At 42.5% G+C, this 26,754-nt stretch overlaps 5 protein-coding genes across 7 annotated transcripts; 4 read left to right on the top strand and 1 right to left on the bottom strand.

Annotated features, from left to right (window-relative positions):
- Positions 1 to 3,251, top strand: LOC116208495 (amino acid transporter AVT6A-like). The gene is made up of 6 exons (XM_031541979.1): positions 1 to 417; positions 508 to 1,027; positions 1,165 to 1,317; positions 1,567 to 1,770; positions 2,277 to 2,742; positions 2,830 to 3,251. The coding sequence occupies exons 2-6, from the start codon at positions 601 to 603 to the stop codon at positions 2,966 to 2,968; spliced, it is 1,389 nt and encodes a 462-aa protein (XP_031397839.1). The 5' UTR covers positions 1 to 417; positions 508 to 600; the 3' UTR covers positions 2,969 to 3,251.
- Positions 3,252 to 3,552: 301 nt separating this feature from the next.
- LOC116208493 (pentatricopeptide repeat-containing protein At3g02330, mitochondrial) lies at positions 3,553 to 7,335 on the top strand. Its single transcript, XM_031541976.1, has 2 exons — positions 3,553 to 6,788; positions 6,876 to 7,335. Exon 1 carries the CDS (start codon positions 3,920 to 3,922, stop codon positions 6,599 to 6,601), a length of 2,682 nt encoding a protein of 893 aa, XP_031397836.1. The 5' UTR covers positions 3,553 to 3,919; the 3' UTR covers positions 6,602 to 6,788; positions 6,876 to 7,335.
- A 182-nt stretch (positions 7,336 to 7,517) lies between these two features.
- On the bottom strand, positions 7,518 to 18,938 carry LOC116208490 (cell morphogenesis protein PAG1). Of its 2 annotated transcripts, XM_031541970.1 has the most exons (17): positions 18,732 to 18,938; positions 17,787 to 17,905; positions 17,567 to 17,612; positions 16,963 to 17,035; positions 16,829 to 16,886; positions 16,520 to 16,615; positions 15,837 to 15,954; positions 15,494 to 15,760; positions 15,022 to 15,123; positions 14,521 to 14,878; positions 14,319 to 14,432; positions 13,316 to 13,947; positions 13,016 to 13,212; positions 12,649 to 12,871; positions 12,286 to 12,405; positions 11,073 to 11,840; positions 7,518 to 10,831 (listed from the first exon to the last, which is right to left on the bottom strand). In XM_031541970.1, the coding sequence occupies exons 1-17, from the start codon at positions 18,825 to 18,827 to the stop codon at positions 7,778 to 7,780; spliced, it is 6,441 nt and encodes a 2,146-aa protein (XP_031397830.1). In that variant the 5' UTR covers positions 18,828 to 18,938; the 3' UTR covers positions 7,518 to 7,777. The 2 variants fall into 2 exon arrangements, with proteins under 2 accessions (XP_031397830.1, XP_031397831.1); XM_031541971.1 differs by lacking the exons at positions 16,963 to 17,035; positions 17,567 to 17,612; positions 17,787 to 17,905; positions 18,732 to 18,938 and having other exon boundaries at positions 15,860 to 15,954; positions 16,829 to 16,874.
- Positions 18,939 to 19,244: 306 nt separating this feature from the next.
- On the top strand, positions 19,245 to 21,184 carry LOC116208496 (biogenesis of lysosome-related organelles complex 1 subunit 2). Of its 2 annotated transcripts, XM_031541981.1 has the most exons (4): positions 19,245 to 19,434; positions 20,173 to 20,248; positions 20,429 to 20,655; positions 20,842 to 21,184. In XM_031541981.1, the coding sequence occupies exons 3-4, from the start codon at positions 20,554 to 20,556 to the stop codon at positions 21,106 to 21,108; spliced, it is 369 nt and encodes a 122-aa protein (XP_031397841.1). In that variant the 5' UTR covers positions 19,245 to 19,434; positions 20,173 to 20,248; positions 20,429 to 20,553; the 3' UTR covers positions 21,109 to 21,184. The 2 variants fall into 2 exon arrangements, with proteins under 2 accessions (XP_031397841.1, XP_031397840.1); XM_031541980.1 differs by lacking the exon at positions 20,173 to 20,248 and having other exon boundaries at positions 19,247 to 19,434.
- A 496-nt stretch (positions 21,185 to 21,680) lies between these two features.
- LOC116208494 (kanadaptin) lies at positions 21,681 to 26,653 on the top strand. The gene is made up of 12 exons (XM_031541977.1): positions 21,681 to 22,096; positions 22,209 to 22,294; positions 22,516 to 22,595; positions 22,773 to 22,828; positions 23,272 to 23,320; positions 23,722 to 23,868; positions 24,128 to 24,223; positions 24,317 to 24,430; positions 24,546 to 24,676; positions 24,891 to 25,132; positions 25,220 to 26,023; positions 26,129 to 26,653. Exons 1-12 carry the CDS (start codon positions 21,771 to 21,773, stop codon positions 26,176 to 26,178), a joined length of 2,181 nt encoding a protein of 726 aa, XP_031397837.1. The 5' UTR covers positions 21,681 to 21,770; the 3' UTR covers positions 26,179 to 26,653.
- Positions 26,654 to 26,754: the final 101 nt, after the last annotated feature.

The raw sequence follows: 26,754 nt of genomic DNA on the forward strand, positions 1-26,754 counted from the left end.
GCGAATGGATCAATAATTGGAAGGTTCAAAGCCGTCTCCTCCTCATTTCTCTGTTGTCTGTTTGTTGGGTATCTCTGAATTGCTTTCCTTATTAACCCGAATCAGTCTCCTTTCTGAGTTTCATTTCGTTTCCCTCTTCCGAGCAAACCCCCAAGAATTGATCTTTGCTCAAGAGAAGCCCTTGATTTCAATTGTAGATTACTTTGAATAGGTTAGCTCTTTCAGGATTTAGGTGAAAGGGTCAGACTTTCTTGCTGGGTTTTCTTCGTCGATAGCCACAACCGCTTCGAATTGTCATTTCTCTGAGTCTGGGACTCTGTTGGTTCATTTTGTTTAGGGAAAAAAGAAAAAAGAAAAAAAAAAGGATTTTGATTTGCCCGCGGTGGATTTCAGCTCAAGGCTAAGCAAAGGCTACGGGTTAGTTCTTCTTATCTTCTTGATAGCTATATAAAATCTTGAAGCTTTCTCTGGCAAATCTGATTGCTGATCATAAGTTTCTTCTACCAGAGATATCTTAGAATTTTAGTAGCCGGGTACTAAGGTGTTCCGAGATCAATCCACCCATACACTGTTTGGTGAATTTGTGAAGTAATAGAGAAGATGACCACCGGAGATGTCGCCCCGCAGAAGGAGAGGAAATCAAGAAAGAACAAGCCGATTGTCGATGAAAAGGCCCCTCTATTGCCCAAGAGGCAAGATGAACACGCAGGGTTTGATGAGTTTGATGGCGCTTCCTTCACTGGGGCGGTCTTTAATCTGTCGACCACAATTGTTGGTGCTGGGATCATGGCACTGCCCGCAACAATGAAAGTGTTGGGTCTTGGTCTAGGAATCGCTATGATTATCTTCATGGCCTTCTTGACCGAGGCTTCAATCGAGTTGCTGCTCAGGTTTAGCAGAGCAGGGAAGTCTCTCTCCTATGGAGGTCTCATGGGAGATGCTTTTGGGAAGTACGGGAAGATTCTATTGCAGATATGTGTTATGGTTAACAACATCGGCGTGCTCATTGTCTACATGATCATTATAGGTATTACATACTACTAACGGCTTCTATATATCAATTGATACGGGTTCCTTTTTATTCACTTACAAGTGTTTGGAAGAAGTTTCTGCATGTGTTTATCGTTCCTTTTTGTCTTTCATGTGGAAATCCTTGATTTAAAGGTGATGTGCTCTCTGGAACATCTTCGAGTGGGGTACACCACGCAGGTGTGCTGGAAGGGTGGTTTGGAGAACACTGGTGGAACGGGCGTACCTTTGTTCTTATTGTCACGACCCTCGGTGTATTTTCTCCACTTGCATGCTTCAAGCGGATTGGTGAGTTATTCGCTTCAGTCGCTCATTTGCTTCTGTCAAATGCCAAAATCTGTTTTGCAGTTGGGATGATACATTCTTTTAGCTATCTGTAGTTTTATGTAAGGTATAGTAGTTTCGCATAGAATATTGATAGTTCACAAATTTCCAGTCACCGCCAACATACTTATCATATGACTGTCTGGAACTCTTTTATATTCGATCAATTATGGTTCTGGAAAATTGTTGATTTGATCTCTGCTGTGGTTGCAGACTCGTTGAGTTTCACATCTGCTTTATCAGTTGCGCTGGCTGTGGTGTTTCTTGTCATCACAATCGGAATTTCAATTGTGAAGTTGATAAGTGGAGGGGTTACGATGCCGAGATTGATGCCTGATATTACTGATTTGGCGTCATTTTGGAAGCTCTTCACTGTTGTCCCCGTTCTTGTAACAGCATATATCTGCCATTACAATGGTACGTAAGAATTCCGAATGACACTAATCTTATATTCTCTTGCTTATAAGTGAATGCATATTTAAACTGATGGAAACAATTGAGAGACTTTTCAGCACTGTCTTTAATGATAGTTCCTAACCGAACACATAGGTCCAGTGGTCAAAAGAGTGAGTTGGGACGTGGCGAGGCATCTCAACTTGATTCACCATCCTCTTAGAATGGTAAAAAAGAAAGTACCAATAACCATCACTGGTCAGTGTATATCAGACAACAATCAATAAGGGACCAATAACGATTAGCAGTTTTGATCAATCCGAGCAAAGGAATCTCTTTCATTCTGGTCTAGGTTATTCCCTCCTTTCATGTGGACCCTCGTGGAGTAACCCCAATGCATGAGGTTGGGGTAGGTCATCCAAGGGTGCTTGTTAATAGTTGTTGATGGGTCCATCATACAAAAGAAAATAAAATAATGACTGTTTGCTGAACAACCTGCTAAACTTGGGATTTATCTTAAACTATTGCAGTTCACAGCATCGACAATGAACTCGAAGACAACACGCAGATTCAGCCAGTTGTGCGGACAGCCCTTGCCTTGTGCTCTTCTGTCTACGTAATGACGAGCTTCTTTGGGTTCCTCCTGTTCGGTGATGGGACCTTGGATGATGTCCTTGCAAACTTTGACACTGATCTTGGAATCCCTTACAGCTCAATCCTAAATGATGCTGTCCGTGTTAGTTATGCGGCCCACCTCATGCTTGTTTTCCCTATTGTCTTCCATCCTTTACGGCTTAACCTTGATGGGCTTCTCTTTCCCCATCGGAGGTCTTTATCCCGAGACAATGTGAGGTTTGGCTTGATTACAGCTGGGCTGATTACTGTCATCTTTATGGGTGCAAACTTTATTCCAAGCATCTGGGATGCTTTCCAGTTCACCGGAGCCACTGCTGCTGTTTGCCTTGGGTTCATTTTTCCCGCTTCCATCACTTTAAAGTGAGCTTGAAAATATTCTATGAGATGCATTAACTCCGTTACCGTCAGAAGTTTGATTTGATGTAATAACTTAAATCTGTTTTGCAGGGACCGACACAGCATAGCAACGAAGAAGGACAAGATCTTGGCCATTTTTATGATTGTTCTTGCTGTCTTCTCGAACCTGGTGGCAATATACAGTGATGCTTATGCCTTGTTCAAGAAGAACAAGTCCTCGCCCATGTAATCTTGAGCCCGAGACATGAACAATGGAATTGTGTTGATGTGAGGTCATGCAAAAGAAATCAGCAAAGCTTGGGAAGGGTTTGAATCATGACTCTGACGAGCTCCAAGCTTTCTGTGTGAGACTTTGTTGCATAATACATGTACAAAATTGTGTACCCAAATCGGGAGGATTAGTAACCTGTCCGTACTATATTTTCTTGATATTGCCTGCTTGAAACTGGTTTGTCTAGCTGAGTGTGAACTGTCTTGAAATAAATCAACAGATGTCATGACTTCCTCTCTTCCCTTTTTCTTTTCTGGTGCCGTTCATCTTTGAACACACTTCTGTTAAATTTGGCAACGAATGAAAACTTAATGGTATGGAATCAGCATTCGAGATAGATTTTGCTTGCTCGAATTCCATTACATCTTTGATTCAGACAGGCTTTTGTGTCGAAAGATCTACCGCCCGACGGGACGGGCCACTGGTGTTCTGCGATAAAACTATTATCACTTTGAAGAACAACGTACCATCCCATAATGAAGTCACTGAGGCCCGTCGTAGCGCCTCTCACTCAAATCGATTCTATAATCGACAGAAAACCAAAATGATCCAAAATGTACGGGGTTATAAATAATTTGCAGACTATATAATCTAACAAAATCATGCACTGCATGAATATGCAACAACAAAAGCAGAGACAATCAACTCCCCATGGGTGGGAACGAGAGTTGACATCAGCTGTCTTTGGCTAATGAGATAGCGGCTGATCATGAGCCTGTGCTTACCAGACCAGAGATATCTTAGAATTGAAGTAGTGGTCAAACCACGGGCTGTAATGGAGCAGTTAAACGCAGTCCCACAAGATGGTGTCTTTTTAACGGTTTTTCCGGAAGCTTGATGGATTGCATAGCTGTCGATCAACTGTCTGAAAGAGAATACCATTCCTTCAAAGCATGACTGCCACAGTTGATGGCCTCTCGCTTCTCTCTTCGCTTTCATCTCCCAAGACTCTCCCTTCTCACCAGCTCTTCAAGGCCCCCTCAGAATGCCCCGATAAATTTCTCGACTTTCTGCACAATTTCAGAATGTCCGGTAACCCCCGCAAAGAGGAAGACCTTTTCCCACATCTTTCAAGATTGCTCGATCCAGAAAGCCATAAGTAGTGGTAAAGAAGCCCATGCCCAGATGATTGTTTCGGGATTCACCCCGACAGTTTTCGTTGAAAACTGTTTAATGCAGATGTACGTAAAATGTTCGAACTTGGACTATGCTCGTAAAGTGTTTGATGGAATGCCTCAGCGGGACACTGTTTCGTGGAATGCCTTGGTATTTGGCTATGCTGGACATGGGGCGATGAGAGCTGCGGACGCTCTGTTTAGATTGATGCCCGAGAGAGACATTATCTCTTGGAATTGCCTGATTTCGGGGTTTGCACAGAACGAAGATTGCGTGAAATCAATTGGCGTGTTTAAAGAGATGCGGCAGGTGGGAACTGGGTTTGACCATTCTACGCTGTCCATTATCCTGAAAGTATCTTCTCTCTTGGAAGACTTGGGTTTGGGAGTTCAAGTGCATGTTCTTGCAATTAGGACAGGTTTTCACGATAATGTGGTCACTGCGAGTGCTCTTGTGGACATGTACGGGAAGTGTAAGCAATTGGAAAGTTCACTTCGGCTCTTCCAAGAGATGCCTGAGAGGAATTTGGTTTCTTGGAGTGCTCTCATTGCATGTTATGTTCAAAACGATCAGTTGATCAAAGCCATAGATATATTTAAGGAGATGCAGCGAGCAGGAGTTGGTGTGAGCCAATCTACCTACGCCAGTGTTCTGAGGTCTAGTGCAGGTTTGACTGCACTTAGACTTGGGAGTCAGTTTCATGGACATGCCTTGAAGAGTAATTTCGGAGATGATGTGATAGTAGCAACTGCTACTTTAGATATGTACGGGAAGTGTGAGAGGTTGGACGATGCTCAGAAGCTGTTCAAAATGATGCCAAGACCCAGTTTGCAATCGTATAACGCGATTATTATTGGATATTCTCAGAGTGACAAGGGGTCTGAGGCTTTGCTTTTGTTTAGACTTTTGCAGAGATCTGGTCTTGGTTTCGATGAAATAAGTCTGTCGGGTGCATTAAGTGCATGTGGAGTATTTAAAGGGCTTATCGAGGGACTTCAGGTTCATACGTTGACAATTAAGAGCACATTTAGATCAAGCATTTGTGTTAAAAATGCAATACTGGACATGTATGGAAAATGTGGAGCTCTAAGGGAAGCCTGCCTTGTTTTTGATGAAATGGAGAGAAGAGATGCCGTGTCCTGGAATGCGATTATTGCGGCCCACGAGCAGAATGAAGATGGAGAGAGGACTCTTGAGCTGTTCGCTTCAATGGTCCATTCAGGAATGGAGCCCGATGAGTTCACTTATGGGAGTGTTCTCAAAGCTTGTGGTGGTCTCCAAGCTTTGAGCTGTGGGGTGGAGATCCATAATAGAATAATCAAATTGGGAACCGGATTGGACATGTTTGTAGGAACTGCTCTCATTGATATGTATTCCAAGTGCGGGATAGTGGAAGAGGCAGAAAAAATTCACAATAGACTGGAACAACAGACTACAATCTCGTGGAACGCGATAATCTCGGGGCTAGCCCTGCAAAATCAAAGCGAGGAAGCCCACAGATACTTCTCGTGGATGCTGGAGAATAATGCAGAGCCTGATAGCTTCACATATGCAACGATCCTTGACACCTGCGCTAATCTCGCGACGATCAGCCTCGGGAAGCAAATCCATGCTAGGATTCTGAAGTTAAAGCTGCAAGAGGATGTATACATTTGCAGCACCCTTGTTGATATGTACTCCAAGTGTGGAAACCTTAATGATTCACATCTGATGTTTGAGAAAGCACCGAACAGGGACTTTGTGACATGGAATGCTATGATCTGCGGATACTCCCAACACGGGCTTGGAGAACAAGCTCTGCAAGTCTTTGAAAGAATGCAACATCATAATGTGAAGCCAAACCATGCGACTTTTGTTTCTGTCCTCCGAGCTTGTGCTCATATGGGGCTCCCTGAAAAGGGGTTGGAATATTTTGAGATGATGCTAGGAGAGTACAAGTTAGATCCTCAATTGGAGCACTATTGTTGTATGGTTGATATATTGGGTAGGTCTGGTCGGGTCAATGAAGCCCTCAAGCTTATCTGCCAGATGCCCATCGAGGCGGATGCGGTGATATGGAGAACTCTGCTGAGTACGTGCACTACTCATGGTAGTGTGGAGGTAGCAGAGAAGGCAGCAAGTTATATTCTTCAATTGGAGCCTGAAGATTCATCTACTTATGTCCTGCTATCGAATATTTATGCAAATGCAGGAATGTGGGAGGAGGTCTCAAAGATGAGGAAGGCGATGAGGAGTAATAAGCTGAGGAAGGAACCGGGTTGTAGTTGGATCCAAGTGAAGGATGAGGTTCATATGTTTCTCGTCGGTGATAGGGCTCACCCAAGTTGCGAAGAGATTTATGAGAAGCTTAATTTGCTGATTGCTGAGACGAAGGGTTCGGGTAACATGATTGACTCTGAATGTCCCTTCAATGAGGAGACAAGAGAAGATGCATGCGAGCAACAAGAAGACTTGACTTTGAGTTTCGCATTGTAGTTCTAAAGTTGTCCCAAAGAATTAGTTACTTCTCTGGAGTCTGGTCCCTATTGCTTCAGCTTGTGTTGGGAAACTAGGAATTTTGGATGTTTTGATTCGGAGTCAGAATTGAATTTACTTGCGACAGATTTCAGCTCATGACCAATCAAAGATTTCAGCTCAAGTCAAGGCTAAGCAAAAGCTAAAGGTTGGTTCTGCTCGTATTGAAAGCTATATAAGTTTTGAAGCTTTCTTTGGCTGATCTGATCGCTGACAATAAGCTGCTTCTATATAGATATCTTAGACTTGAAGTAGTGGGGTTCTAAGTTGCTCGAAGATCAAATTATACCACAAGCTATATGGTAAATTTGTAAAGTAATGGAAAATATGACTATTGGAGATATCAACTGAAAAGAAGGAAAAGAAATGATGGAAGAACAAGGCGATTGCTGACGAAAAGACCCCTCCATTGCTCGAGGCAAGATGAAAATGTTGGTTTTAACGAGTTCAACAGCGCTTCCTAACTGGGGCGGTCTTTAATCTTTCAAACACAATTGTCAATGCTGGATCATGTCGCTGCCGGTTACGATTAGAGTGTTGGGTCTCAGTCTAGGAATTGATATGATTATCTTCTCGGCCTTCTTGACCGAGGCTTCAATTGAGTTGTTGCTCAGGTTCAGCCGAGCAGGGACTCTGTCTCGAAATAAATCTGCAGATGTTATGACTTCCTCAATTCCCTTCTCTTTTCTGGTTTATTTCATTCTTGAACATATTTCTGTTAATGAGACGGAATCAGCAAAGGAGACACGAGGCTTTTGTGTCATCCTGTCCAAAGATCCTCTACTCGACGGGCCACTGGTGCTCTTCAATGACCCTACATATCACTCTCAAGAACAACGTACCTTGGCAGAATGAAAAGTCAGCGACGCGATGCCCGTTTTAGCAGCTCACATGAATCCATTCTATAGCAGACAGAAAACCAAAATGACACAAAATGTAGGGGGTTTCTGTAAGCTGAGAATACAGAGCTATAAATACTTTACAAGCTATATAACCACTCCCAGTCCAACAAAATCATACGCTACATATATACAACAACAAAAACCAGAGCATCAAACAAGCAGCTCCCCATGGGAACGAGGGTCGACATCAGATCCCAAGCTTGCAGCCTCCATGTGACAAACTTCCTGATGCTGATCATGGGTTGCTGATAGTAGTGACGAAAGGCACAAGTCGTCGGTAGTCCCTCCTCCGTCCGAGAGCACAGCTATCAAGAACCCGCCCAAGGATCAATCGTGTATTCCTCAGAGCCACTTCCCGAGGTGCCAATCCTGAATCGTTGGCACCTCCTTGGGAGGCCGAGCCCAACATAAATCCCAGTCCCGTCGGGTACTGAAGTGGCCCACTTCGAGCTTTAAATGACATCTGAGGGGCCAGGAGTTTCTCCTCAGGCCCAATCCCATTCTCGGCTGCGAGCTCATGAGGATGAGAGCCCGGTAATGAACTACAGCTCTGTAAAAGGGCTTCCAAGACGCTTAAGGCTTCCCAACATAGAGTGCTCTCCACTAACTGGGACACAATCGCATACATATGTGGGCTCTGAGCTGCGTCCATTGGAGTGTGCTGAAGTAGGGCCTTGAGCAGCAATAGGATCACACGCTGATACTCAATGGGACCCTTCTCCAATAATCTCAGCAAGTGCCCAAAAGCGAGAGCTGAGTGCTTCGGGAACCACTCGTTGCATAATAATGGAGAAACACAGGCAAGGAGGTTTTCAATACTCTTGATCTCACCTCGGGAATAGGCCATAAAGACAGTCGCCATATCGTCCAAAGACTTTGCCTGGCACCACATCGATATGTTCGCTGCAACAGAGAAAGCTTTCTGGTGCTGCTGCTGGAGTGGGGAGGCAGGACCCATGACCGGATCATTGCTGAGCTGGAGGCAGAGCCATGGGAGTAAGCCTGTGATATGCATCAAGAGCCTTGTCTCTGAGTCCCCGAAGATTGAGTCACAGGAATGGACAGTAATCCTTGAGAGGACCTCGATGGAGGCCCCATGACTGACTGTGGACATGAGCCCTTTGAGCACCAGAGGCTGCACACCTTCAAAAGCCGGGAGAGTTCCCATGGAGGATGGGATCTCGGAGGCACCTCTCGATTCTATCCTCTGAAAATCTCCAACCTCAACGTCAAGCTCATCCCTGGGCATGCTAGAGAGGAGGACATTCTCGGTCGTCCGATCCCAGAATGATAATCGATCAATGACTCGGGAGAAGAGCTCAAGGACTTGGCAATACACATGAACAAAGTCTGTGTGCATCATGGCTACACAGCCCCAGAAGAGCTGAGGGTAAAGTATAAGCTTCTCCGGCTCCATATTCTCCACCATGACCTGTAATGTTAAGAGAATCTCCATAACAAATCCTAAGACTGGCGGAACAGGGTTTCCTAAGCATCTGTGGAGGCAGCGGAGGAGGGAAACACAAGTATCACTCGTTACACTTGGGCGAAGTGCCCTATATATCTGGTGAGATCGACAAGCCAAGTGCCTCGAAGTGCATTCCATTGCCCATTTGAGAGCTTCAGCTCCCCAAGTTTCTCGTAAATCTCCTTGGAAGAAGATAGCATCCACCATGCTCTGGACCAGGGAAGATAAGAGGGCTGCGCTGGGAAGCTCAGTCCTGACTACAGTGGGGTCCTCGTTCTCCCACATCATGGTCCCGCGCTTGGACTGCACATACTTAATCAAGCTCTCAACCTGCTGCTTGTTCTCTCCGTCACTGTTCTCAACTTCGTACAGCTCCAAGTGCCGCCCAGCAAGAGAGTACAGCAGGTTCACAAGCAAGTGTTGACAATGTTCGAGGACGATATCTTCCGAGCTATCCATAGACACGAATGTGACGTGAAACAGTAGAGGCAAGTGTTCCCGGAAGTCCTCGTCGTTCTCGTATGCAATTTCCGCTAGAAGAATCAATGCTATGTCCGCATGAGTGAGAGAGTGCTGCTGATGACCTTGAAGTGCTGAGCGGAGCTCTTTAGCATTCACTCCATGCCCCGCGACTCCAGAGTGATGCCCCTCTTCACCAGAGTTTGGAGTATCGATGAGGTAGTCTCCACTGTCTCGAGACACATGGCGGCTCCTTATACTTCCTGTCGAGCTCCTGACTCCCATCAATGGGCCAGACATGTTGACCAGAGCAGGAAGGAGTTGACCTGAACGGCCTGCGGTAACAGGGACAATGTTTAGCTCAGGAGGCATTGGGCTCAGTGGGCCCGACACACTTCGCCCTGTCACAGCTGATGTCCGCCAGCTCAAACTGCCACTTGCATTCCTCAGTGGACCGTCGAGAGTACCCCGAACCAGCAATGGTGACATATGGGGTTGATTATCTACTAAAGAAGTGACCTGGGCTGCTGCCGGACACTGGGAGAACTCCAATAAGAAATTCCCACCTGCATCTCCCTTACTCGCTGTTGGGACAACTGGCTCAACACTATCCTCTAGCATCCTCTGAGACAGCTGAAACACTAAGTGATCGATAGTTCGCTGAGGGCATATACGTGCCAAATATAAGCTCACACGCTTAGCAACAGAGAAATATGTAGCAAATGCACCGCTTATTTCGGCAGAAGCATTTGAATCGCAATCTTCAATGCCCTTTGTTATCAGAAAGTCCAGAACAGGACTGATATTCCTGGGCTTGCTAGCAATAGTGCTCCACAGCTTCTCAATCTCATCAGGGAATTGATCTCCGTGCCTCCAGGTGACGTAGTAAAGGCTCTTCAGCAGCCTCTCGCTCCAACCTGACTCCTTGAGTTTCCAAAAATTAAGGTTCTCAATCCATGGAGCCATGCAGGTCAGGACCTGATGCTGAGCAATTATATCTACTGCATCTAGTTGTCTCTGCATGATTTCCTCGCAGAGGAGCTGGCTTAGCTCGGGGTGATCCTTTGCAAGCTTGCACGAAAGCTTGTACTGAAACTGCTGGTAGGAATCAGGAAGGTTACCAACCACAGCAGCTCGATAGCTTCCCGATCCATCTATCCCATCCTCGGCCCATTCGCGGTCAGAAAGGGTCTCCAACATCTGAAGTGCGTCATCACGGATCTGCCTGTTTGGGTCCACCACTTTGTATAAGATAAGGCTCAGAAGTCTCTGAATCTCACATTTTGGTATTTCCTGTCGCATATACACCTCTGCTAGCACACTAAAGTATCCATCGGCAATGGCAGGATCAGAGTAGTAGCACTGAAATGAAAAAGGTGAAATTATAATTTCTGAAAAAAGAGATGCCTCAAATTCTGAGCTATAAAAGGCGTTCATATGATTGAAAGCTTAAGAAAGAACTGATTTGATAGAGCATTTATATTTCATCTAAAATTTTTAAGAGCAGCTTGGTCAGAAGAATTTCTTCTGCCAAAAGAATACTGCTCAGATTAACGATATATCTATTGCAGAAAACAAGCCATACAAATCATAGATGAATCACCTGATCAATGCAAGCAGGAAATAGGTCCAAATTTGTGAGTAAAAGATTCTTCAAAGCCAATTTTGCCAAACTCACACGGAGATGACCGCCTCTGTTCCGACCAGCAGTTCCTCGCCCACCTTCTCCAGCGTACTTGGAATAAGAGGGAGTTCTTGGATCTGCAGGAGAATAACCAAAAGGTGCCCTAGCAGCAGGCTCCATAAATAAACTATTTATCCAATTGATGACACGCCCGCTCATCTTCCTTGCGTTGTCATCAAAGCAAGGTCCATACAAGAGCGAAGCCATAGCATTCATTGAGGCCCACTGAATGGCCTCAACCTGCTCACTCAGTTCTCTGTCAAATGAGAGCTTATCTACAGAATCTTTTGACCGAGAATGCTGTGAAGACTTGTAGCGTTCTACCTCACGGCGATAATCGCTCACACCATCTTGACCCCATGTGCTTCCTCCATCATCACACCATGAGAGGAGTAAATCAAACAGCCGCTTCCTGGTTCTAAGATCAAACTTTTCTGACTTAGATTCGACAAATTCAGGGGCAAGTGTTTTTAGGATGGAAGCCAGTGCATAACGAAGTTGTTGCATTTCATGAAAGCACTCGGGGGGTGCGGAGCTTATGTGTCTCACTGTCTCATCAATGAACTTCAGATAATGGAGGCGGAAAGCCGGCTTACGGGCCAACATTCCAGGCCAGATGCTTTCAGCAATTTTGCGATAAATATTAGCAATGTGGGCTCGGAGCTCCTCGCGGCGAGCTTTTTGGGACTGTATACACAAAGAAAGCATATCAGATATTCTTAGTTGAAGTAAAAAGTTTGGCGTGTGAAACTAGCCTTGATTAAATAAGTACAATTAGAAAGAAACTCCCAAATGAAAATGGAAGCGTCACATAACAAAAATGTGCATAATGATAACTCAAGAGCCTTGCTGGGGAATATTATATCATTTATTGCTGACAATGCGCCCGATAGAATTCCCAGATAAATTTCTGAAACACTAAATCACTACTGCGAGTTGGCAGTAACTGCTCTGAGCACTATTGAGTCGCAGGCACATTGTCCATTTTCTCGGGGTCTCAAAGGTGTGCGGAAACACATAAGGAACCTTTCAATTGAAATCTAATTTTAAATGAAAGGGAAATAGAAAAGGCTGCATTCTCAACGAAACAGATCAAGCAAGGAATAAAGGTGTCTAGAATTTTACAACTCACCTTCCACTTCGGTTTTCCCTCTGTTTCCAGAGAAATCTCATCAATGAAAGATGCAAGCTCAGCAAACATAATTTCACATGCTTCCAGATGCGAGTGACCAAGAGCCATGGTGGCAGCATGCTAAGACAAGCAAAGAAAAAGGTAACATCAACCCAAGGTCACAGGAAACATTTGAGAAAGAAATGAGCAGGTTTTGATGAAAGCTTTAGAACAATAGTTCATCCTCTTAAAGTTTGGATCTAAATATCATCATTATCCAGGGAATTCTTCCTTTCGCCCAAGATATTTTGGCCTTTCAGAATAACATATCTGCTCATATATTATATATAAGTACCAAATTATAGAGTTTCATTGGCTACATACTGTGTGGGCTTCAGATCCAGATTTCAGTGAGGAGAATATTAGATGATAAAGAGATTTGCTTGCTGCTAAACCCCCAATTTCTCTGCTATCAGGAGGACATGAACATAAAAACATCGCGTACATAAGCCACTGATCCAGTTTATTCTCGGAGTCTTGTGCTTGAGTAGCCTTCCCACCTAACTCAACCGGTGTAATATGGGCAAGACGTTGCATGACCTCCACCCTACATGCAAAAGTACTATCATGAGAGAACCAAGCAGAAACTACAATACTGAAGAGAGAAATAACAGAAGTATGCACTCCCAATATTTTCCACAATGTTTCTTAGTAAGAGAGCTATTATGGGTAAAGATAAAGGTTTGCTTACTTCGCTTCCTGAACAGAGCTTGGACATAGCTCTGCAGCATATTTTACAAGCTCACTGAGGCAACGTGCCCATCTATTCTTATCGGGGCTCTCAAATATAATTGATTGTAGGGTAACATCAGGAGGAATGGCATCAGATTCACGCCTCAAGTCAAATGGACAGCCAGAATCCCAGTAGCAGCTCTGAAAAATCTCATCCTGTAATATGAAATATTCAAATTATAACACAGAAGCTGACCTGCCCCTCACCAAAATGAGATTTTGAACAGAAAGAGAGATGAAGAAGGGAAAGTGTAGCCACCCCATGTTCCTCTAGAACATCAATTATGAAAATTGGTCGGGCCTCGCTTATAATACAATCATCTGCTTGCTCACACATAGATAAATTCCATATATCATTCCTAAGGGCACGGACACAGCGTAACAACTCCAGTGCAGTATGTCTGATTTGGCTGTCTACGGAACTCAGAAATATAAGACCAATTGCATCTATCTCTGAAGCATGAAACTCAATCATCTCCGTGGGCTGCAGGAAAGAAGGCTTTTTGTATCGTTCATATTCCCTCTCCACATTCTTCACATCTTCACTACTAAATTCAGGTCTACTGTCAGATAAGCATGCTCGCCAAAATCGCATGAGCTCCAGGAGGCGCCCCAATGCATTCTGAATGAGGAGAGGAAACTCATCGGGAAGCCGCAAAACAAAGTTCGCCATCCCTCTCATAACTGCATATCGGCGATGAGGAAGATATCTGACAATCCTGTTTAGGACTTGGACGGCTTCTTCACGAACTCCAGGATCAATGCTTATGCCATGTTGGGGTATTATTTCGGTGATTTTGTCACTTCGGCCAACTTCTTCTATTAGAAACGGTATGCATTTCAACACTGACCTAAAGAGTGATCCTTGAGCCTTGTCCTTGGTCACAGCATCTAGAGAAGCAGATTTCATCAGTACAAGGTGTTTCAGCAGAGAAAGCATATACTTCAAGGAAAGTCAAGCATCATCTGTACTAGAAAACTAGAGGATTTATCACTACGGGGGGGGGGGGGGGACGATATTTTAAGGATGCAGCTAAAACCTGCAAGAAGTAAAGGCGCATCAATCAAAATCATCAAACTATTTCTAATGGACTTAATTTCGAAACTGTCCCATATTAAACATCATTCTGACTGAAACACAATGCACCTTACCCTCTACCAGAGGACTATTCATTATAATTAATTAACAAAAAAAGAAAAACTCATGAAATGCATAAACTCGCCAGTTTCCACTTAACATAAATTAGAAAGGTATAGGTTACCTATGGTGGTCCTTGAAGAAGTAAAAAGAGCCTGACTGTAGATTCTATGGCAAGATCTCAATATAGATTCAATTGCTGCCTTCACTTTCGGTATGTAATGACCAATATCATGACCTGCTCATTAGACAGACATTAAAATGGGTGCAGACAATTTTAACAGTTCTATAGCCTATCCAATACCTCATTGACGTAGATGGCGCACCTTTGAATATTTCCAGGCCAACATGCTTGCTTGAAGGAGCCATGACAATGGAAAGCAAAGCACGCAAACCAATAACCTTGGCTTCACTTGGACTATCTTGCTTAAGCAATTCCAAAATCATATGATTCATGGAAAAATCAAGGTTATGCTCAGAAATTGTAACACAAAATTCAACAAGTTTATCGTGCTGCACATCCTGAGTGAGCAGTCCTTTCCTTAAAGCAGTCAAAAGTTGCGAGGTCACACTGTCCAAGTAGTCCCATCTTTGATTTTGCGCATGGCTAGAAGCATACACACTCAAGTAAAATCTCATAACTCGATGAAGACAGCCCAAGGCCATAAAACGATGATTTTTGTCCTGCAGTAGTGCAGATGATGTCATGGGATTAGACAGCAATAGGAAAAAATAATACCGGTAAAAGATCAACTGTTGAGTGCTAGAAAAACAAAAGGGTATGCATGATATTTTCAATTATCCAACAGAGATACGACTGAACTTACTCTGAGAAGCTTGTAGAGTTGTTCCATGTGAGAGGTCAAGCTATTATTGAAAGTTTGAGGATCGCCAAGACAAAGAAGAAGAGTTACCAGAGGATAGCCAACCTAGCACGTAGGAAAGCATATGTCAATATTATAAAGATGATGAAGACAAAGGAGAGGTGGTACGCTAGACCAAAAGCAAAGGAGTAATGAGAAAGAATGAACTATAGCGCAAACATGATGGTTATAGCGAAGAGCTTGACTAAGGAGAGGAAATTGCTAAGTCACTGCATGATGCTCAAGTTCCAGATGAAGCATCCCTTAGAAATTGTGATGTTTTTGGCCAACTTAAGTTCCGCCAAATAGGAACAACCTCTCATGATAAGGATGTCCAACCGATCATTTCTATAAAGATCTGATGAAGATTACTCTATGTTTCTGTTACACACAACCCAAAATTTCAGAAATTCATATTGAGTACATATGTACTTACTGCTATATGTTTGCTTTGTTTGTCCATCCAATGAATAAGGTGTGTTCTAATGCGGCCCACAGCTTCATACCACAAAGTAAGTGCAGGCTCTACACCTGTTGGAGGCCACTGGCTTTTTCCACCATCAGCGAGAGGTGCCAGGATGTTGGAAAGCATACTACATAGTGCATGATGAAGCTCACTCTTTCGTTTATGAGGAGCTCGATTTAGAGGATTGGCTTTTGCCACGAAGGAGGCTGATGCATTTAATCCACCCTCAGTCTTTACCTAGGGAATTAAGGATTCTTTATGAGTTTCTAATCCCAATATTACTAGAAAAGAGAAAATGAAACTGTTTACCTACCCCGAGCTTCAGGTACCGCATACCATTAATGATACTGAGGGTTTCACTTCGAGCAACACTACTATCAATTGAACGAGTCTTGAGTTCATCGAAGAAACGCTCAGTTACTGAGCTGAACCTGTGGATGACATGCAAAGGGTCGATATCATCAGTGAAGTTTTACCCTTAACATGCAGAATTAAGTAAACTCATTTAATCCAAAAGCAGTACCAAATCTTAAACCATAATTATGGCCTACTTACTTAAGCAATGTTTGAAAAGCTGGAAGTACATGCTACTTCCTGATGACTAATTATGAAAGCTTACTGCTTAGTATGAGAATGAAGTGCGACAGTATCACAAAATGGACAACAGAACGGAGTAATGGAAAACACAAGGCAAAAATCACCCTCATATATCACTCACAAAAAATTCCAGGAAGCCATACCAAGATATGATCAATAAAGCACGAGATCAGATTAGATTATTCTTCACAAAACTTTTCAAGCATTAGCTTTACAGATGTATTGATGAAAAAGAAAATGACTAGATGAACATCTATCTCACAGATAAAGTATCCACCAAGAAAGTTTATTGGCATCAATCATAATTAATGATCTACTGGAAGCAGCAAGGAGAAAAATAGAACCATGGCTACATACTCCAGATAAAACTTCATGGAATATAAGGTTGAATATGATTACCTGATCCGGGACAAGGCACCTAAAAGTTGAGCAACCAGGTCCAGAAGGAGTCCTCTCAAATCAACCAATGAGGGATATTCTACCTGGCTTACTACCCTGAAATGAGGACACACTGAGTTCATACATGGGAAAGCAAATGACTAGATTACGTGAATTTTCATAAGATTATATATTATAGAACATTTCTTTCACTAGTTCAAGGAAAGAGTCAAATAATTCTGTGTTAGACAGGCATATAATAAAGTAGTAATGCATCAGTTACCAATACTGCACATCTTAAATTGTTCCAAATCGACATAAAAGCCTCACCTGTCAGCATTTATCAACCAGTCAAAAACAAAATTCTCAAGCCCCTTCCAAAGCTTTTCTGAACGATAGAAAACCTCATAATTAGATTGAAGAAACCAAGTGAGTATAAACAAGAAGCGAAAGATTGACCTCACCTGTAAGACCCTCCTGGGGACAGCACTCCACAAACCGGATACATGCAGAGCAGAAGATACACTCCACTGCAAGCTGAGCCCAGAAAAGTGAAAACCAACCATTAATAAATTTGCAACAGACATGAACATGCAATGTCATATGAAATAGGTGCATGAACCCTCAATCACCTATAACTTCTATATCTTCATCACTGGTAAACTCTTATAAAGTAAGAGTCAATAAACAGCTGATGGCTACAGCTCTATGGATGGAATTCTAAATACCAAGAGCTTTCAGATTTTCCAATGAATAATCATCAGTGTCAGCAATATAGGGCAAATTCTTCAAGGAGCAATTATAGGACATTGAGGACCCATTTAATCCTGAATCTCCCACCACAAAGTTCTCATTTCAAATTATCAAAGGCACATTATGTGTTCTATGTGCATATAAATGAGGACGCCAGATAGGCTGCTTCTTGAAATGTAAAAATAACTTTCTTTTCCAATTCTAATTATTACTCTAAAACAGCATATAAATTAAATTTATTTCAAATTTATGAGCAACAATCAAGTAGCGTTCAGCACGTTGTAGAATTGTTTGGTATGCTAAATTGAAGCCAACCTTCCTTTGAAATGTAGATGCATCATTTGCACCCTTTGGAGATTCGCTGCAACAAAAATTATAGGAGGAGAACAGTTTAAAAGAAAGAAAGAAAGAAAGAAAGAAAGAGCCAACTTTTGAAAGGGAAATTCTGCACGGTTTAGAGAGATTCCATAGCAGAGAAAGATAATTAAGAACAGGAAAAGAAAAAAAAGTTAGAAAATGGAACTCATAGAATTACCTCTCTCTCCATCGGAGAAGAGCTTCCAGAAGAGGTATAGGCGTATGCCGAGCAACCATAGCCAATGAATCCAGTACTTGCTCATAGGCTGGGTCTGATGGTCGGAGGTACTGTCCATCCTGTATATAACAGACAAGATATAGAAGAGAAGATATCAATATATATCAAGATGACACAAGATTAAAGAGAAGAAAAAAATTTGAGCAATGAAAAGTCTGCAGGCTACTATGGGTAGGGAATCGAGAAACAGTATTATCCGAACTATAGTCTCAGCTCACGAATAGGAGAGGCCATTTAGAGGATCAACACCTCATCAATGTAGAATATGTAACGGTACCATACATGGAACAGCAATAATAATACAAAAATTGGACATTTCTTTGCACTGAACACATGGAACAACGGCAATGAGCAAACATGCGAGCAAGAACTATATCCCGTTTTCCTTCAAAAATTTTACTTTCCATCTACAAGGCCACTAATTTTTTTACATGTTTATTTATCCCTTTTGGGTTTGCAGCTGGTCATGCACGATACGTTTTTACCAACTGCAGACTTTATGAAAGAAGATGATGATATCCAGCTCCATACAACTGAAAGTCAAATTTTGAGCTCGGAAGAGGTATGTGAAAGCTCGTTAATTTTCTACATCGAAGGAATCTCCAAAGTATCGTAGTTGAAGCGTATCATAGCTCGCTCGATCTCAAAATCCGAACCATAGTGTCCTGCCTCAGCTACAGCACCTCAACCAGCTCATTCCTTCAACCATTATCCCAACACCACCATAAGGCAAGGCAACACACTGCACTTACAGCTCAGCTTCACGTCGAATTGAGGCTGCAATCACTTCAATCTCAACTCCTTTCATCTCTTCGAACTGAGTGCAAAGAGATGCATACAACAGAGACATGTCGTAGAGAAAGAAATGGAGGACAAATCATTGACCTGAGCTTGGGCGGTTTCGATGCGACGCCGTGCTAGTGGGAGGAACCGCTGCAGAAGGGCGTCGACGATCAGCTTAGCAGCACTCCCTGCCTTCATCTCTCCGATCTCCCTTCTCGCTCGCCGTTCACTTCATTTTTTTTTTCCCCCTCACACTCCAAAAGAAAAAAAAAAAAACCAAAGAACAAGTTCTTTCTTTTCTTTTCTCTTCTGTCTGTCTGTCAGCAACAATTTTTTTTCCCTTAATTATAAATATAGCCCCCCAAAAAAAACAAAATCCTCTTATTTAGGAACGCTGCGCAGTACATGAACACCTGACCGGTCTGTCTAATATAGCCGGTCGGACCCGGTCTGATAGGAAGATCCTTTTGGTTTTGGGGCTACACCGGTCTACAGTCAAGGTCCACTTTTTCCTTTTCTGTAATGGACTAAGCCCAATCAAGACGGCCCATTGGGCCCCGTTTCCTCTGAGGCCCAATTCACTGGATCAAATAGTTTCTGTTCGTGTACGTATTAAACAGTCCGCCCGACGGGATTTTATTTTCCGACCAAACGGCTCGCCTGAAGTGGAAGTTGGTATCGTCGCCGTGTTTCTTCCTCCGACGTGCAATCCGGTAATCTTCTCGGGCTCGAAGCTGCGATCTCGACGGTTCTCGTTTCGTCCTCTCTGTGCTCCTGAAGGACGGATGTATCGGCCTGATTTTCGGTAGGTCCTCTTAGCCGTGAATGCTTATATATGAGTGCGAGCTGCTTGTTGATTATACTGTAAATAAAGTAGCAACTGCGGAAGTTTCGGCTGTAGTGAGCTGATTCTGTGCTAGATCGGTGTGATTTTCGTCTTCATTGAAGCTTAGAAGAAGATTTTGCACGGAGGAGTAACGTTGTACGAGGTTTACCTGATTGGTTATACGGTGGAGTTGGTTGTGCTCGAATGATCAGGCCGATGCAAGGTTGATCTATTGAGTGATATAATTTATGCTATAGTAAAAGTCTCTAAGGCGACGTCTGTCACAGGCTCGCAGCTCGCTGCTAATGTATCGATTTTTGTGCAAAATGAGATAATTTCCTCTCTTTTCAAGGTTATGATGAACCACGGGATCGATTGATCCATAATCACAGGCATGTTCTCGAGTGCTTAAAAAGTAATTTTGAGTTTCGGAGCCTCCTTTACTTCTTTCATTCTGTGAACTCTTGTACATTACTGCTTTTCGTCCATTCTCCAGTGAATGGAGAACCTGTCACTTTGCAGCTTCACTTTGGAGGATACAATTTCCATGGCATAAGTTAATCATACGAGGAAGATTAGTATCATATCGCACTGAGCAATGACCGTCAACAGGAGATGATCCTCTTGGGGCCTTGTATTAGACATTTTAGGACAAATTCCGTTTAAGCTTCTTGTTCTTTTGATAATATCCCACTTCGTTTTTATATCACTTGTCAGTATTGCATTTTTCTCGACCTGGAAGAGTAACTTGAAAGAAAGGATGCAGCATTGCATTAAGCTACTTGTTCTTTTGGTAACATCCCACCCTACATCATTGTCACTAAATTCATCTGATGTTTTTTGTTCAATATTAGAAGAGTCACTTGAAAGAAAGGATGCAGCATTACATTTAAGCTACTTGTTCTTTTGGTAACATCCCACCCTACATCGTTGTCACTAAATTCATCTAATGTTTGTTGTTCAATATTAATAGGGCTGCATCTAGCTAGGAGGGACAGGCGGAGGCAAATATTCAGGAACATTTGTTTGAGAACCTTCACGGCTTGGTGTAGATTGTGGAGTTGTAGTCTTGTAAAAGTTCTATTCTTAAGTCTACTGATGGATGGAAAAGACGAGAAGCCAGTGGAGCAAGACAAGCTGGCGGAGGCACTTGGTAATCTCTTCATTAATGTCTCTGCCATGGTCAAAGCTGAGCTGCAGGTCTCCTCTCTCAATCCTTAGGTTCCTTTAGGTTTGTTTTGGTTTCAGATTGTACGTAACACCTTGATGTCCAAAGCACAGTAGTTGTGCGACTTCCTATGGATATCCTTATTGTACAGTGTTATTCGGTATATTCAAAAAATTGCCTCAGAAAATTTGACGAGAATATTGGGTATATGCTTTCAGGGCACAAACAATCAGCTAGAACTATTGGAGAAGATGAACCTGAAAGTTGCCGAAGAGTACAAAGAATTTGGAGATGTCGCTTCAGGATTAAGAGTATTTGTAGAGCAGTTGAAATCAAAATCAGGTAGCTTTGATGAGTATGTACAGCAGATTGATGCAATCGAGCAGCAAATAGCAGAATTTGAGGCTGTGATTTCCATGCTCGATAAGTACGTTTCCTTGCTCGAAACAAAAGTGCGATCTGTGTACAAAAACCCACCTGCATAAATGATGCCGCTCTTGTACTTTCAATAATGTCTTTTTAAGTTGTCAAGTAATACCAAGTTGATGACAATTCTGCTTATTCCTTCGGTCTCCTCTCTAGTGCTGGAGAACATGTCTCCAGCCACTCATACTTTGCACACTTCTGATGAAGAAAGAAAAAGTTGGATCTCCGGATTTGCATACTGTTTGCTCGGCGTGTAACAGAACGTATATATGTCCTTGTTAGATCCGCCGACGTGCAATTTGATCGGAACGTATATGCCATTCATGGGCCATCTCTCTTCACAACCGGAAATCTCCAGCTAGAAGAGGGAACAATTGTGCATCAACCAGCCTCTTTGATATAGATATTGATTTCCTACCCCCCCACCTCTTTCCCTACTATAATAGGAGTACAGTTTTTTCTTTTTCCCCAAATATTCCTCGTCAGCCCAGCCCAGTTCTGTGGACCGTGCGATACGTAAAAAAAAAAAAGCCCATGTGATCAGCATATTGCCCAGCTTCTATTATTGGGCCGAATTGGCTTGGCCGATTGATAAAGCCGCCGTCGTACGGCCTTTCGTTTTGTCGGCCTTTCCCCGCCACCGGCAGACACCGTCCGACATTTCAGAACTTCCGTTTACATCTCCCTACTTCTGAATTCGCGCTTCTCCCTCTCCGGTACTATGACGACGGCGATGGATCCTCCGCCTCCTGGACAGCCGGAAAACGAGACAGTTGCGTCCGTCGGAGCTGAAGCTCAGGAGGCCACGGTAGAAGCAGCATCCGCGGACACTTCTGCAACGCCATCTTCTATGCCTTCTCCTCCTACCAGAGCCCCTGACTCCTCAGGTCCCGAAAGTACTGAAGAGGCTGTCCTGAAGCGTAGCACGAAGCCGAGCTCTCAGGGCGTTCCGGTGCCCTACACGATTCCTCCGTGGAGTGAGCGTCCCTGCCACCAATTCTATCTCGAAGTGCTCAAGGATGGTTACATTCTTGATCAGCTCAACGTGTATGCATCTTTGAAATCCTAGCGCTGCCATGTGTATTCAACTCACTACCTGAGTTTCACTTGAATTTGAATCATATCCTCTCCTTTTCCCCTTGTTTTTGCTTTCATTCAGACACGAGAAAGGGGCTTACATGTTCGGGCGGGTTGATCTCTGTGATTTTGTGCTCGAGCATCCAACTATTTCCCGTTTCCATGCCGGTAATATTCAGTTCTCGAGCTGTTTCTTGCTTTATGAAATAATTATCGGGTCTTTTGTCAGAAGTTCGAATTTTGGTGAGGCGATTAGCTGAAAACCTTATAAGCCGGAAGTGTTGGTATTGATAGTATGTTAGTTGTGATATGAAATTTCCCATGAGCTTCGTGAATTGGGATTGGATTGATACCTTTGCCTCTAACAATTTTGCCCTCCCTCATTGTAGTCCTTCAATTCAACGTGGATGGGGAAGCTTACCTGTATGATCTTGGCAGTACTCACGGTACCTTTGTGAACAAGAATCAGGTACCATAATGAAAGTAAAAAATTTATTTATTTTTGAAGATTTATTGTGCAGCATGTTTTTCGTTGTCTTCTCTCATGGAGGTGTTCTGCTATTGGGAGCACATAACATGATCCCAGTATTGAGATATACCAATTTATTGCTTCTGTTGGTTAATTACAATTTCCATGTTCATCCAGGTGAAGAAGAAGGTCTACGTGGACTTGCATGTTGGAGATGTTATTCGATTCGGACAGTAAGTAAAGTGGCATCTGATCTCCTGTTTATGGCCCTCCAGCTAGGCTTATTAACTCGTGCTGGCCTTTTTTGTCCCATTATTCTCACCTTGCCTAAGTATATATTGAAATATAGTAGCATTTTCCCTATTATGAGCTGCATATCTAGGTTGTGTTTAGTTAATCTAATGAGTAACGAAGTCTATTTGCGGATGCCACTTTGAAAGCTTGTGAACAACTGGCCATTTAGCTTGTGCATCTAGTCAAAGTGAATGGTTGATTTTTATGTGACCCATGCTCTTGGTTGGGTATTAAAGATCTGAGGGTCATTGCTTTTAGTTGTATGCCTATAAGATGTGAGGTTTTCTTGTAATCTGTGGAGTCGCTGGATAGACGTTCCTTTGAGTTAGATTCTCCTTCTACTAATTTTATATTCACAAAGGTCTGCAATTAATTGCTGCAGATCTTCTCGATTATACATTTTTCAAGGACCAGCAGACTTGATGCCACCGGTAAGACACGAATATTATCTTCACTGCTGTTATTCGATTGCTATATGATTTGATATTCTTTTATTAAAATTAATTTTGTAATCTTTTGTCTTTTAAAAATGAAACGAAAACATTTGTTTGCGAATGATGAAGAGATGTCTTTTCCTCATCTCGTATTTATGAATTCAGAGAAACAGCTCTAACAGATCAGAGGAGCTATTCCCTTTAATTGCAACTGTATTCATCCAGTTTATTGTGCATTTTGAAATATTACCCTGAGTATTTAATTTGCATTTTCTGTCTTACTTAAGTTCTTCTAGATTCTAGATAAATGACTAATTCTAAAATCCACTGATTTGTCGGTGCACCTTATTCTTTTTATAAGTGTATGTTACTAATTAAACGCATACTTATATTTTCAGGAGAGTGACCTGAAAGTTATTAAAGAAGCAAAACTACAAGAAAAGCTGCGTGATAGGGAAGCTTCTTTACAGCGTGCAAGAGATGAGGCATACCTTGCAGATGGTATCTCATGGGGCATGGGAGAAGATGCTGTTGAAGAGGATGAGGTTTGTGGTACCTTACTTTGTTTCAAGGATTCAAATAGGACAGATGTGCTCTTCCACTTCTTGTTTACCATTTCACCCAGCAGATTATCGAAGAAGAGTGACTAAAACATGGCACCATGAACTTGGATTCTATGAGTCATTTTATTTCCCAAACAGGAGCAGTCTCACCTTCAGTCGAGAATTTAATTATTGATTCTATTTGAGGACATACAGGAAAATGCATGATACTGAGGTGAACTCATTTGTCACTGAATTGTAGGATGAGATGGATGAGGTGACTTGGCAAACTTTCAAGGGTCAGCTTACTGAAAAGCAGGAAAAAACTCGCGAAAAAGTAGTAAAAAGAATGCAAAAGGTCAGTCCTTTTGTCCTGTTGATAAAAGGAATTCATGAATTTTGAAGTTTGTTATCTGATTATTTCTAATGGTTTAATCGTTGTTGCTGGTAGATAGCTCACATGAAGAAAGAGATAGATGCAATTCGTGCAAAGGATATAGCTCAAGGTGGATTAACTCAGGGGCAACAAACACAAATTGCTCGCAATGAGCAAAGAATTTCACAGGTAAATCTTGGAAGTTTATGAACTTATTTCCTTGATTTGATTATTAGTTTTTTTGGCCAACTGTATAACGTGGTGAAGTGCAGAATCGTAAAATAAATATTCTTTTTCTTGGTAGATCATGGAAGAACTTGAGAACTTGGAAGAGACACTAAATGAGAGTATACGAGAGAGTATAGGTGCACGTTCCGGAAAAATTTCTCATGGTAAAAACAAGGGAGCAACCGAAGATGACGATGACCTTTTGAGGTATCGTACTGTTTGCCTCTTTCTTCTTTAATTTGAAGTTTTTATGATTCAACCATGTATTGGAAGAATAATGTGATGGAATTTGGATGGTCTTCTGTCTTAAGATTTAATCTGTGTCTTGTGCATCCTGATCACTAGCAGGGTCATTTTTATTGTATGTACGCTTTCTCATAGTTTCACAATTGTACTTCTTTTATGAATTTTCAATTTCCAGTGATGATGATGAATTCTATGACCGCACGAAGAAGAAGACATCCACTGCAAAACCTGGGGAATCACAATCAATAGAAACTGCAGATACGCTCCTTGACAAGAGGGATGCAATAACAAGAGAAATGGAAGAGAAAAAAGAACTGCTCGCAAATGAGAAGAAGCAAACGGAATCAATAACTGTCTTAGAAACTGGAGCTGGAGATTCACTTGATGCTTACATGTCCGGCCTTTCATCCCAGCTTGGTTAGGAATTCTTACTTTGAAGATTACAAGTGTTTTGTCTTAATTTTCTTTTTAATGCCTTGTAGCTGATCAATGCTTGTCTACCAGTGCTTGATAAAACCTCACAGATTGAGAAGGAAATATCATCTCTCCAAAGTCAGTTGGACCGGGTATTATACCTCTTGAAGATTGCTGATCCAAAAGGAGAAGCTTCAAAGAAAAGAGATTTGAAGGGACAAGAACCGAAAATTGATAAATCAGAACCTGCTAATGTTGTCGAGAAGAGTGAAGCTAAGAAAGGTGTCAAGCCTAGAGAAATCACGAATGTCTCTACGGAAGAGGGAATTGGTGATTCAGCGGCAACATCAAGCGAGGCATCAGGAGGTGAAAAGATCAGTGATGATGGTTCCGAGGAAAAACCTGCCGTTTATACTACGGTGAAGCCACAGTGGCTCGGCGCCGTAGAGGATAAGCAAATTGATGGAAGAAAACAAGAAGCAGAATGTTCGACCCTGCCTGAGGCTGATCAGTTTGTTGACTACAAAGACCGGAAGAAAATTCTGAGTACTGGAGATGATTTAAAGGGAAATTCGAACTCAGGGTCTGAAGGTCCCGTAGCTGGCCTCATAATAAGGAAGCGAAAACAGACTGAGAAGCCTGAAATGACGGTAGATAAGACTCCTGAAGATTCAACATCTTCCCAAGGAGCAGAACTCGCGGTAGAGGATGCTGTGGCTCTGCTACTGAAACACCAGAAAGGCTACCATGGGTTAGATGGCGAAGGAAATGATGATTTCTCTGGCACTAAAGAGCAGGCGGAGAATAAGAAGAAACCCAAAAGAGTTCTAGGACCTGAGAAGCCATCTTTCCTTGACACTAACTCGGAATATGAATCATGGGTTCCACCTGAAGGTAAATTACAACCTCAGTTGTTCATTATGTTGTAATATTTTAGAGTATTATTTTTGTACAAGAGAGAATTGTATAATCCATATGTTATTGACTCATTCTCTGCAGGACAATCAGGCGATGGACGGACATCACTGAATGATCAGTATGGCTATTGAAGTCTGCAGCTTTTGGGTTGTCTGGTCATCAAAAATTGAAACTGGTCAAATCAGCGGGCCCAATTTTACAGCTTTGTGTTAGGTAGCGTGTATGTATGGAGGATAGGCTATGGTTTGTACATCAAAATCTTGGAGAGAGGCCTATATTGACTGAGAAATATTTTTCTCAGAATCGTGCAGTGGTGTCTCCAAATAATTTGAAGCTGCTATTAGCATAGCAGCCACTGAGCCGAGCCGATTACCAGAAGATCATAAAAGGATTTGCCAAGTAATGAGCGGAGATATTGCGGCTGCCTTGGCAGGGATATGTTGAATGAGGAGACTGCTTTCTGATGTCAGAAAATTGAATAGTTGACACTTGCATGATCGTGAGGGGCTGACTGAAGTTGGATTTTGGATTGCCTGTTGTGGTTAAAGAGAGGTTGGCAATTGTCGTTGCATGTATGTTTACCAGTTTCTCCAGGTTTTTCTCTTAGCATCCTTCGTATCAGTCAACTTCCAGGAATTCGAATGAGTAATGCAGACGGTTCTCAGCTCAGAAATTTTTTCGTGTTTTAGTCTCAAACGGATGGGTCC

The sequence above is a fragment of the Punica granatum genome, chromosome 5 (assembly GCF_007655135.1).
Source record: "Punica granatum isolate Tunisia-2019 chromosome 5, ASM765513v2, whole genome shotgun sequence".
NCBI classification, from domain to species: Eukaryota; Viridiplantae; Streptophyta; class Magnoliopsida; order Myrtales; family Lythraceae; genus Punica; species Punica granatum.